Source organism: Meriones unguiculatus, chromosome 3 (genome assembly GCF_030254825.1).
Source record: "Meriones unguiculatus strain TT.TT164.6M chromosome 3, Bangor_MerUng_6.1, whole genome shotgun sequence".
In the NCBI taxonomy this organism is placed as follows: Eukaryota; Metazoa; Chordata; class Mammalia; order Rodentia; family Muridae; genus Meriones; species Meriones unguiculatus.
In genome coordinates this window covers 4,151,461-4,164,516 of record NC_083351.1, presented here as the reverse complement: position 1 = coordinate 4,164,516, position 13,056 = coordinate 4,151,461, and the positions used below count along the sequence as shown (strand labels likewise).

The 13,056-nt window shown below is 42.2% G+C and overlaps 1 protein-coding gene across 31 annotated transcripts in view; it reads right to left on the bottom strand.

Annotated features, from left to right (window-relative positions):
• The window catches only part of Camta1 (calmodulin binding transcription activator 1), a 792,350-nt gene that overhangs the window by 757,139 nt on the left and 22,155 nt on the right, over nucleotides 1–13,056 (bottom strand). For 29 of the 31 annotated variants that reach the window (XR_009590436.1, XR_009590434.1, XR_009590435.1 and 26 more), the window contains exons 2-3: nucleotides 7,011–7,080; nucleotides 1,562–1,680 (exon numbers count right to left, since the gene is read on the bottom strand). Coding sequence is in view for 16 of the 31 variants with exons in the window: in XM_060379005.1 (XP_060234988.1) it covers nucleotides 1,562–1,680; nucleotides 7,011–7,080 (189 nt within the window). In the remaining 15 variants the exon portion in view is untranslated. Of the gene's footprint in view, nucleotides 1–1,561; nucleotides 1,681–7,010; nucleotides 7,081–13,056 lie in introns of those variants that run through there. The other 2 variants (XM_060379002.1, XM_060379007.1) reach the window with 1 other exon arrangement.

The following is a 13,056-nucleotide window of genomic DNA, read 5'->3' as shown; positions in this document are numbered from 1 at the left end:
TAAATATGTGAAAGATGAAAGACCTTGCCTAAAAGTTCCAAGAAAAGTTTAAAGTACCAATATAAATTTATATACCAGCTAAGTCTCAGACTTAGCCATAGTCACTTCTACAACTTGTGAGCACACTTATCAGATAATTTCTAACTTCAGCTATCACTAACACACACTTACAGTGCCTATTTCTATGAAATATAACTGGAGAGCATGACTAATTTTATGTGTTTGTAACAATTATAAACCAGAGCTAAAGCATGAAAACGTGGTGTCAAATCTGTCTGAGGGAGCATCAAGAAACACAGAGTTTCTGTGTAATTCCTAAACTAGGAGAGAATTCCTGCAAAGCTTCAAAAGTCTACTGTACTATCCATGACTAAGACGAATTTTTCAGCATATTTACTCTATTCTTCAGGTCTAAAATATGAAATCCTTAATAAGTAAACCATGCTAGTTAGAACCAAAGGCATCGAAGCTAATGCTGACCCTGGTAAAGCTGCTCTCCCTGCAGAGCAAAGACCACCCGTGCAAGTGAGAACACACACAGAAGAAGCAACAAAGCTCAGGGTCCCAGTGAGGATTTAAAACCGCAGCTTGTGCAAGTGAAGAAATTTATCCCCACAGCCCCCACCGCTCAGCCCAGAGAGTCAAGAGGAAGTCTTAGGACCCATCACCGTTCCTTTTCATGTCCTGTCAAGCGGGAGACAGGAGCTGCACTCTTAGCTAACCTAGAAGCAAACAATGAAACACAACACAAATGGATTTACGCTATACCTGGGTGTAACCAGTAACCCATCATATGAACTAAAGGAATGCCGTTCACAAACTGACAGACACATGCCCAGCTCTCTTCACCACAGTAACCGAGTGTTACCTACACTGAAATGGTTAATGCCCAATTTCTATCACCACTAACAGCTATTATCCTACCTTAAATACCCAGACTTCAAACTAAACCTTTAGACAGCAAACAATGCACTACTAATACTAAGGTTCCTGAACTAAAATTAACCAAAAAAACGAAATCCTGCCCAAGACTATCCACTCCATCCACCTACGCTTTATCTGGATGTCAAATATGTGGCCTACCATCTGGCCTGCAGTCCTACAGAAATTCCTATTAGCAAGGCGAAACAGTCAATACTTGAAACAAACTCTCTTCACCAAAGGATGAATAAAGCTGTCTCCAACAGACTGAATTTCCAGAGCACTGCTTTCCGTGAAACACTGGGGCTGCGGTCATTTACTGTGACAACACAAAACTCATGTTGCCCTGAGACGCAGGCAGATAAACCACCAAATGCAAGGGGCCAGGGGCAAGGAGGCACAGCCAACGCTCATGCTGCTTTAGTGCAGTCGTGTGCGCACTCCGAGCCCTCAGTGCGAGCCGAGCACACAGACAGGCCAAGACACAAGTGAGAGTCAACTCAAGATTAAGAGTTGTTTTCACTGACATTTTTCCTTGCTCCGTGGTTAATTTAAAACTAGTATAAAGTAGTTCTACACAAACCATCCTAAAAAGTGCAATGGTAAGATAATATACCCTTAAAAATTGAAATGTATCTACCTCATTAGTGTTCCAGCGGTGCCTCTCTTTGGGTAAACTTGAACATTTCGGCAGACATTCAAGCAGCTTTTTCGGTAAAAAGATTTTTACATGACTACTATTGCTGTTCCCATGATCATCTATAAAGAAGAAAACAATAAATTCAGAGAAAGAAAGAGAAGGCCTCCTTTTAAGTGCACTGACAAGGTCAGCAGCAACAGCTCTGTGTAGGGCTGAGACCAACAGCATCAGAAGGCCTCTATTACTCTTAGTTTCTTATCTACACACTCTGGATGGACGGCAGCAGGCATCTGCCTGTGAGGCTCGGAAATAGACTGAGCTTTCCATGTGAGCAGATGAGAAGAACCCCAGCAGCCGCCCAGAGCCAGAATGCTACTTTAAAGGCTCTTTCAGTGTTTCCAAGACACATCAAAATTACAAAATGACTTAACCTCACAAAATCCAGAAACTGTTAACCAAGTTAAAAATTTCATAGTTTTAGGTTTGAAGAATTGTAAGTACATGTGACTTTTATTCATAAACTAAATATTGCTTTGTCCACTAGATTACAAATGAGATTTACTCCTTCTTAAGGAAATCATAAACTCTTATAAGGAACTTAAGACTATAGTTGACTAACAGGTAGTACAGAACCTGGCCTTTCTAAACTCTACCTTAAAAAACAATCTATCACTTTTTAGTAAGTTGATTTCCATGTACATATCTGCAGAACTACATATCTGTAGTTCATCAAATGCAGCTCCTTCTAAGTGAGTAAGGGATTCATTACTTTTAGACTGGACAGCAAGTCTGACTACCTGATGCTTCCTAGATCATTTCTTTATATAGCATTTACTTCCATCATTTATTTACGATCATTTACTTTTCCCCTCCTGTAAAGCAATCCCTTTCCCTGCCTCCAAATTCATTGCCAGTTGTGGCAAATTCCAGTCAGAGTTTCAAATTACCCACTCCCAATTTTTTATGCTAATTGAAATCTCCAGTCTATACCTGAGGGGCAGTACACCTGAGTTCCGAGGACTGCATATTACATTAGACTAAAGCTGCTCTAGTCATGGGCTCATCAGCTTTCACAATAGCAGTAAGACAATAAAAACACCCAACCCGGAATTGACAGCCCACACCTGTACAGATTCTGCTTCTTTCTGCCTGTGTGACCTTAGGTAAGTTACTTAGTGTTTCCAGTGTTCTCACATCATGAATCAGAGAATTAGAAATCATTTAATTCTCCCTCCAGTACAAATCTCTATAAAATTTAGGGTCCTCCAGCAAAAGCATGCCTTACAAGTCAGCAGCCTTACAGAGGTCTTCTGGTACTGTTTGATAATATGAAAAGTGAAATACCGCAATTTATTTGTCCAGTTATTTCTGTGCTTCTATTTAATACTATCTTTTGAAGGGTAAATAAAACAACAACAAAGCGTTTCTACAGTCACAATGTTTCTTCCCAAACACTTCTCATTTGATTACCATGTTTCTTCTCATGGAAAAGGTCAGAAGAAGTAAATACTGAGTACAATAACTGTCTGAGAAAATCTACCACATCATCCTGAATGAGAGTCCTAGCCTACTAACTCTTTTTTGGTCCATAAAATATGCATCCAAACGAATTATAACACAACTGTGTGTGTCTATAGCAGTGAGAAATTTATGAAACTACTCTTAGAAATCTAAAATTTTAAGATAATACCAAAATAAAATTAAACTTAAAAATATTGCTTAAAACAAAAAGGGAATCAACTAAGAGAAAAATGACAGGACATTCCTATTAATTGCTCTATAAAACCTTTGTAATTTCATGAGCTCGTGCGTGTGCCCTATACTTCATCAGGGAGGAACATAAAACTTTAAGGCTCAGAAGACAAAGTCCCACGAGGCTTTACCTTCTTGCTCTCCACCCCAGCATGTTTTGATATTCTCTCCCCTCTCTCCCCAAAAAAATGTGAAGTACACAATTTTAAAGGTAAAGGTGTAATTCTAAAGTGTGTATTCTATTTAATGTATATGGCTTCTTTTCTATGAAAACAGCACTCAGATAGGGCTCAGCCAATGCTGCGCATGCCCTATATGTGAATGATCATCTTCCTGAGAAAGTTATTTAAAGCAGAACAGAATATTAAGTCCTAGTTTCTATTTCCATTTGTGGTCACAATTGATGCTAAATTTCTGTCCCTTTAGCCTCTAAGAAACCTGGCTGCCAGCAGTAAATTGAGTGTGGGATGTGTATTTTATGTGTCTGTGTGTCTGTGTGTGTGTTAGAAAGGCAAAGACAGATGAGTGTGTATGAGAGTGAGAGAGAGAATGCTGAATGTGTGTACAAATGTTGAATTGTGTGTGAGAATGCTGAATGTGTGAGAGAAATGTTGAATGTTTATGAGTGTGTGAGAGGGAATGTTGATTGTTTATGTGAGAAAGAGATAATGTTAAGTAGCTAGGCACAGAGGTGCACACCTTTAATCCCAGCAGTAGGGAGGCAGAGGCAGATCTTTGTGAGTTGGAGGCCAGCCTGGTTCCAAGACAGCCATGAGTACACAGAGAAACCCTGTCTTGAAAACAAAAACAAAAAATACTACTGAGGTAGAATCTTGGAGGCTGTAGAAATGGCTCACTGGTTAAGAGCACTGGCTGCTCTCCCAAAGGACCTGGGTTCAAATCACAACACCCATATGGCAGCTCACAACTGTACGTAACTCCAGTTCCAAGGGATCAGCACCTTGACACAGATATACATGCAGGCAAAACAACAATGCACATAAAATTTAAAAATAAATTAAATTTATAAAAAAGAGAATGCTGAGTGTGAACTGAGAGACAGCATAAAGTACATATGAGTGTGTATGAAAGAATGTTGAGTGTGTGTGTGTGTGTGAGAGAGAGAGAGAGAGAGAGAGAGACTTTATGTGTGTGTTCCTGTTCTCAATGGCCAAATGCTCCAGAATTCCCTTCTGATACAGCTGAAACAGTGGTGCGAGGACCCAGCAGCAAATGTTTAAAGAGAAAAGAGCAGACTGCTGTGTAAGCACTGTCAGTCAGGGTTCCACCAGGGCGCTCCACATGGCGGTACAACAAGGGCTACAGGACACACCAGCAGGTCCCCTTGCTCTGCTTTAAACTGCACCATTTCCGAATTTTAGGTTCATACTGAACATCAGCCAGGGGCTCTTAGGAACCATAATGAGGGGTAAATGCTCCCCTTTTAGCTTATGAAGAAGCGAGTTCAATATTAGCAGAGTTGAAGCGCAGAAGGGGTACTGCTAAATTCACATCCTTCACATCACTTCATGGCCAGCTTTAGCACAGAGTGGGCTGCTCATCAAGAAGCACAGAGTCCTGGGTTCAGAGCCCAGCACCAGAGGAAAAGAATCTAACCAGTATTTCTGGTTAAAGTATGGTAACAAAAATTTTAAAACCACACGCGCGCGCACACACACACACACACACACACACTTTTTTACATTGGAACAGAACTGTTCAATAGTGATACTGCATAAAAATATGATTCTAATTAAAAGCTAATGTTTAATGTTTTTAGAATAGCTATAAATTATTAAATAACCAAACATGTGCCAATTGTAAAATCCCAATAAAAGTATCTTAACAATAAAACTACAGTCTAAACTGGTTTTACCTGTACCTCCACATTCGACCCAAACAGTTAAACTCTGACACCGCAAAGCGGGAGTCTCACTAGACGACAGGCAAGCACCGCACTGTCGTTACCCAGCACAAGCACACGATACTTGACTTCACAATATAATCTCCTACCTACTTCACAGTGAAAATGTAACTGGTGGGGCTCTTGAAATTGGCAGGTGATGTGCTTGGCTGACAGCTATAATTCTAGAGAATGAACCATCCTTTCTAGTCAACCTTCAAATATTTTCTAAATGGTAATTTTAGATTCATAGTGTAATTTAGCTAAATTTTTCCAAAATGTACAAAAATGTTCACTCAGCTAATTGAATTCTAACCTTCAGTTTTGGTTCTAAAAATTCAGATTCACATTACCAAATCTTTGACTCAAATCCAAATAAACGCATTTGGCCTGATTCTTAGTGCTCTGGTCTCTGCACGCAAAGTCATAAACATATTAACTAGATTGGCCTGGTAATACCTCCATTGTCTTTCCACTTAGAATAAAAATAAACCAGGTTGGGGCCTATGCACAAGGAGAACATCTTTACACAGGTGAGGGGATGGTGACTCTAGACCTGGAAACAACACATGTGCTGTTGCAACAGCGAGTCCAACTGCTAACCCTTGGACAGCATGTGATCAACAGCGTGGAGAACAAAAATTAAAGGGACGCTCCACACTTGTGTTTGGCTCTAATTATTATGTGCTTAACTTTAATTAGTGGGCTCAGAACGGGCTCAGGGAAACAAGCACACACTGGCGCGTTCCCACACAGCCCTCACAGCAACACACTGCCATGGCTAACTGAGGCCTTCCAACTCCTGCCACACAAACAAACAGAAACTAAGCACTGGCTGTGTGCAGAGCTGCTCAGGACAGGTGCTATGAAGAAAATGAAACCCAGCTGTAATTCCCCAAAAGGAGTCTTAATGCTTAAAAAATACTGATAATTTAAAGTAGCAAAATATTATTGGTCTTGTTATTTAACAACCTCTCTTTCCCTCTTCATGGAGCTGGGTAACGCTCCCCCCCTTTCTAGTCCTAGGTGGCCCAGTGTTACTGTTTTCTTCTCAGGCATGTTACTGCATCCCTGGCCCAGGTTTAAGGTGGCTCAGAAGCCAGGTTCCATAAGCTCCTATTCATTCTACAGTTACACTTCAATATAAAATATGGGGTAGGAACAGAAAGCACAGGCATGGGAGCTGGCACTGAATGACACCTAGGCTTTCAGCATCCTCACTCAACTACAACTGCTAGCAACAGGTGCTCATGTTTCTATTGCTGAGCAGGAGGCAGACCTTCCTGGAGGTCCACTGTAACACGCCAGGCACCCAGACAGGACTTTATAGAGACTCTGTTTCATGCTCATGAGAAACTGACATTTTAATCACCCCAACTCTGCAGATAAGGAAATTGAGGGTTCAGACCAATTTGGCCAAGATGCACTGTTACACATAGCTCAACTAAGATTCAAAAAATAATCTCTGGCTCCCACACAAAACCCCCTCATCCTACTCTGCATCGTCCAGTACTGGACTCCACAGTTACAGAAGTGCTGTATTAATACCAACATTTGCAGGGTCTGTGACCTTTCTGTATGGCTGAATCTAGTGCTTTAAATCCTCACAGAAAGCTCATGAGGTGAGCACTGTTTGCCTAAAGGACTAAGTAACTCATCTGAGATCACACAGCAGCAAAAGGCAGAAGCCCATGGCCTCCCCATTCCAGGGCTATCTTCACCACACTGGGGAAGGAATTGCTCTGGCTGCCAGGCCCACCCATTCCTGTAAGTGAAAAGCTTTTCAAATCCTACCTTCTATAGGCGGCACGGTGTTGAGAACACAGTAGGTGCTAGTTCCGCAGAACACACTTTGGGAAACGCTCTAAGGAAACAGAAAATAAAATGTAAAACTAATCTTTGAAAGAGACATACTCTGGCTCTTCTGTGATATTCCTGCCAAAGATGCAAAACCTGAATCTAAGCATGAGGTAACATCAGATAAATCCACATGTGGGCATTCCACAAAATGACTAGCCTACACTCTTTCATATCAAAGTTTTGCAAGTAGGACAGACGGAGAGCCACTGACAGCCATCTGTGACCAAGGTGAATGAAGAGGATACTGAAATGTGCCCCAGGGTTCTGACTGGATGGTTTTATAACAATGGTCAAAAGTGAACTGGGATTTGGGGTTTGGATGTTAGAAATGTCTCAATGCTGATTTCCATGTTGTAGCTACTGTAGTTATAGAAAGCAGCATTCTTGCTTATGAGACATGCACATTACAGTATCTGAGAGTGGTGGAGACGTTGGCATGTAGATCTGTAAATGGCTCAGAGGTAACAGTGCTTTGCACTGTAGGCTGAAGAGCACTTCCAAATTTAGGACACATGAAAACATGCATTACCTGTGTGATTTTTTTAATAGAGTACACACGTGCTATGCACAGAATTAACATCTAAGAAGCAATGTCTGCAACATCCTTATCTGCAGTTAGTATCAACATTACTAACCATATCCCAGCAATCACCAAACACCTAACTCAGACAGAAGACTCAACTGAGTGCCAAACAGCATTATGTAGAGGAAAGAGAGGAGGAAGTCAGAAGACATGGGCTCTGCAGTCATTCATGCAGTCAAAGAAAGCTCAAGTTTCCTACCTATGCAGGGAAAACTTTAAAAAGAGAAAAATATTTAGATTTCTCCAGCCAATTATTTTCAGTCCTAAGAATAACTTCTTGTTTGGCTGCAATACTAATTGAGATTTTAGATTACTTATCATATATTAAAAACATGTAATTTTTACACTTGGAAAAAACAAAAACAGAGTCAAGTTCAACAGTCACCCACAGCATTTTATCTCTGAAGTACAAAGACTTCAGTTCTATCACTTTCTAGCAGTCCTCGGGAAGTAACTGAACTGCTGTACCATGTCACCGAGGAAAGGCAAGGTGTCACTCTCTGCTACAATGGCACTCCTCTTGGCTATCTCCTCAAAGTACGAGAATTCAACTAACACACCACCTCCACAAAGACCACTGCTACTGTGTTAACAAGGACAGTCTAACAACTTTAACATTTTCTAAGCGCAAAGACTAAACTTGACTTTGATAAATGTCCCCTTTTTGTCTATCTTCCAGCTGTGATGATCCAGGGTCTCAGATGTAAATACCCAAAATGCGACCCCTGCACCTATCAGCCCGACTCTTTCTCTTCAGGGTCTGGAAACTTCTTGTAGGACTTTTACAGTCCTTTTCCATTTGATTTAACCAACAGTGGCAACCTATAACGGTATCTGCAATGACAACTTGGGCAAACATCTAGACCCAAGGACCATCCCCACAAATTAAAGAATATCGCTCGATGTTAGAAATACCCACCACATAAATGGGGTCTCAAGACATCATGAGAGGTAGGAAAGGTGAAGTAAACAAAACCCCATCTTACTCTCACATCTGCAGCCTCCAAGCAAGCCTGCCAGCCACACAAAGACAACTGTTTACATTCAAAGCTTAATATGTTCTGCCTATTACCAAAAATAATTGACATTAAGGGTAGCTGGTACTCAGGACATCTTAACAATCTCAAATCAAAGATTTCTAAATCACCAGCGTCGCTAAGACACATTAGCATAAGTGGCCTGACAAACAATGAATTTTCACACCTAGCTTCCAAGAGTAAGTTTGTGGTAAAACATTCCCAATGGCAACACTGAACTCAGACACTGAGAGAACCATGACAGACCCATGGACAGAACTCAACCACACTCCCTCCACCCACTGGCTTCCTAACATTCCCAGCTGAATTAACCAGAAAAGAACTTGCAGAATATGGAAGCAAAACCTTATAAATCTGAACCTCAAAACCTCCAGGTTGGTTCTCAAAGCAAATAAGGCCATGGCACAGGACAATGGCAACAGCATAAGCCAGCCAGCCGCCTTGACTAGACTTCTGTGCTGGGCCTGGCTCAAGGGACTTTCACAGGACACATGAGTTCTGTCCCCTGAGCCTCTCTCTGACAGTGCAGTGGTTTGGCCAAAGTAAGAAGTGCTAGTCCCAAGATCTGCACAGCCAGAGCCATCCATCCTTCTTGGTTCCCCAACTCACTACTGACAATTCAGGACAGATCACCCCGAAAGGGCAGCACTGCAGCATGGAAAAGCAGAGGTATGAATCCAAATCCTCCCACTACAGAGTGTGTTCTGAGCTCCACCAGGCTGAAGGGCCTTCAGGAAGCCTCTGGACCCAGGATTAGGCAGCTCTGGAAAGGTATATCAGAACAGCCTATTCCTCCCACAGCACACATCTCTTTCTCCTGTCACTTCTTCATTCGGTCTACAAATGAGAAAGGAGCACATGCCAGACAGTACAGGGAGCTGAGACTCAACAATGAACACAGGCATTGCGCCCCGTCAGGGACGCTGGAGAGGGATAAGGGAAACTGACCCTCAGCGCAGTGCTTCGCATCACCATGGTGAATGCACACTACTGTGTGGGCTCAAAAGGACTGTTGTACACGTTTCCTGAATGTGTAACTATGGGAGTGTTTAAAAAGTGCTTGCCCATAATCATGGAGAAACCTGAATTCCATTTAACCAAACCAACATCACCAGTGTCAACTTGGGAAATTTTAAAATTCTGATCCCCAGGATGCAATTCTGAGCAATGAGGGCAGAATATCTGGGAAGGAGACCCATCTCTAACCATCTTTTATGCAGGTTCACAAATGACCCCACAGTGAGAAATCAACTCCTGTGTGACTCTTGGCAACCACTCTTTCTCTGCTTACTCAAGTCAAATGAAAGGAGGACCATGAATGTGACTTCTCCAACTTTCCCTTCACATGGGTAATCTGATGGCCTTGCTCAGACTTGAGTTCTGATCCATGAGTCTCTTTGGAGCCAGAAATCCTTCTTGAACAAGCCTTAGAGACAACAATGCCTCAATTCAAGGCTATAGCTTGACCATCAGGAACCAGAGATCAAGGCTTAGAACTTACATCCTGTGGTCCTGGCACTCTTCAATTAACTAATTCTATGGATCAAAAAATGTTTTTAGAACTATACCAGAATATCCAAACAAGATTAAAAGAAACTACAGGAATTGTAAGGCACTTAAACACAGTGCCCAGTACCTGCCAAAAATGTCCAAAAGGGGCACAGCAGAGTTATTTAAAATGTCTGCAGAAGCTAAACAGGCTAGGTGAAGAGACAATACTGAAAAAAAAAAAATGTAATGAGAACATCAGACATGGCTGTGTTAGGGCTGACTGCTATGTAAATACAGAACCACCAATGCAGTAAGAAAGAACTGGGCAGGAACTGTCTCCCTTACTGAGTCTTTTCATAGAGCCTAGGTCAGGATGTTATATACAGGCACTTTTGCCCTATGGGCACATAGTCTTTGGATGAATTAATGAAATAAAATGCTGTATAGTAAGTGACTAAAAGCCTTGAAAGAGAGGCGTGACCAGAGGAAAGCTCTTTAAAGCCTTTGCAGTAAACACTGAAGATGTTAAAGCTAGCTAAGGGTCCACAAAGCTTATTAAATCAAAGAGGAGACCAGCCATACTAAATGTGGTAAACCACTGTCCCAATTCCAAGTGATACAGCAAACATTTTTGTCATCTGCTCCATCAAGACTTGGGCTGGTTCTTGAAAATCTACAGTCAGGGCATATAAGTAATGACATTAAAAGAGAGTGTACCCGTTAGCACCTCACTAGTCTCCCAGGGCATTCTAGGCACAGTATCTCTTGAGTAAAGCAAAGAAACTCATAAGCCATATAAGCTCAAACACCATCCATTTCTACACTAGCACATGCAAAAGTCTGCAACAGGTGTCCCAATGTGCAGAAAGCTCACCTCCAAGCAGCAGCTCTGGCATGAATGCCCTTCTATCCCATGGCAGGACTTCCTGGGTCTCTGTGTTCCTCTGCACTGAGACAGATGGGACAGTACACACTCATGCCAGGCACTTTAGGAGCCAGGTCACAAGAGGCTCCCTCTTGCTCTCACTCCACTGGTGAGAACTGGCAAAAAAAAAAAAAAACATTCCTAACTGTAGCATAGCAGCATAGGAAGGCCCAGAAAAGGAAACAGGCTCAGGACGCATGGTAATCTCAGCAGAAGGCCATCTGTAAACTGCCTTTAACTGCAGAAGGCTCGCTTCCTTTAGAAATGTCTTCAACTAACCTAAAACACCACCTTTAATCCCTAGGTCACTCTGCAGCTAAAGCCAAGCTAATAGTTTTTCTCCTTGGATAAACATGTTCTAACATACTCAAAATCTGACTGTACATCAAGGGCAGCCTTGAAGGCTCCTGTTCATGCCATTATCTGCACTGCTTCATTCACAGTCAGCCACATAAAAGAAGTTCATGTATTTGTGGCATTTATAAATGAACACTGTCTTTCCACAAGTTCATGGAAAACATGAACTTTACCTTCCTTCTGTCTCCACAGCCCAGTCGCATCCTACCCTGTAGTTCCCAGGCATTGCTCTGAGGTGCTGTCCCTTGGCACTCCTACCCCATACAAAAGCAGATCAGTAGCCATGAACTTTCAGTCCAGCAATGTTATGGATATGTTTTAGAACAAGTCATGTTTCTTTATTCATTCATTAAACTGGACAAAATGAACTGTCATGAACACTAAGAGCCAATATTAATTTTCTCTGGCTACAGTACAAGCCTGTTAAATAAGAAAAGTGCAAGGTCTGTCAAAAGACACACTTTGGAGACATTCCATGAAACAGGGGTATGATATCTGAGACTGAAGAAAGAACACATGCCTGATCCTATGAAAGGTCAAAGGGGCAGAGGGGTCTGTATGTGGGACAGCACAAACACATGCTGAGCTTATCTATCTTACCACCTTTCACAACGTCTGAAACACCCTAAGGACTACAGTTCTACCATAACCCTTACAGCATTCTGGAAGACAGAGACGAAACCAAGGCAAAACATTTGTACCTAAGGGGAGCAAGCGGCTCTTCCCTTCTCCCAGCAGGCAAAATAAACCAATGAGACACCAGCTACTAAGGGAGCTGTTAGGGGAGGGAGCTGGAGAACAGTAGATGGACTCTCCAAAGGAGCTGAATTCAAAGGTAAGCAAGTGTCTAGGACAGACCAGAGTAAAGAAGCAAGCCTAAGCAGCTTCTCAGAACTAGTTTTAGAATGCATCCAGCCTGATGTTCATACAGCCAGAGAAATCAGGTTGATTCACCACAACCAGTGATGTGTGTAAGGTATAAAGTGATCTCAGACACTTTGGAGGGGTCTTTACAGATATGAGTCGGATGACTGTTATTTTTGTAAGTTAATTTGCCCAGGAAACAAGAATACTCAACAGTCTGAAAACAAACAGCACTTAATAAATGCCTCATTTGTACAAATATCCATACTCCAATAGAACATGTTCTGGAAAAAACATGTAAGATCTAAAACGACCCTGTGTTAGTGATTCCTACAAGCTTCTCAGAGACAGAGATGAAGCATCAGCAGAATCATAGAGGCCCTCCATCTGCAATGGCTGGTTTTGTGTCTATGTGACACAAGCTGGAGTCATCAGAGGAAGGAGGAAATGCCTCCATAAGATCCAGCCGTAAGGTATTTTTCCAATTAGTGATCAATGATGAAGGGCCCAGGCCATCACAGGTGCTGCCATCTTTGGACTGGTGGTCCTGGGTTCTGTAAGAAAGCAGGCTGGCAAGCCAGGAGAAGCAAGCCAGTAAGCAGCACCCTCCCTGTCCTCTGCCTCAGCTCCTGCCTCCAGGTCCCTGCCCTGACTGAGTTCCTGTCCTGACTTCTTTGGTGATGACCAGCAAGGTGGAACTGTAAGGGAAATAAACCCTTTCCT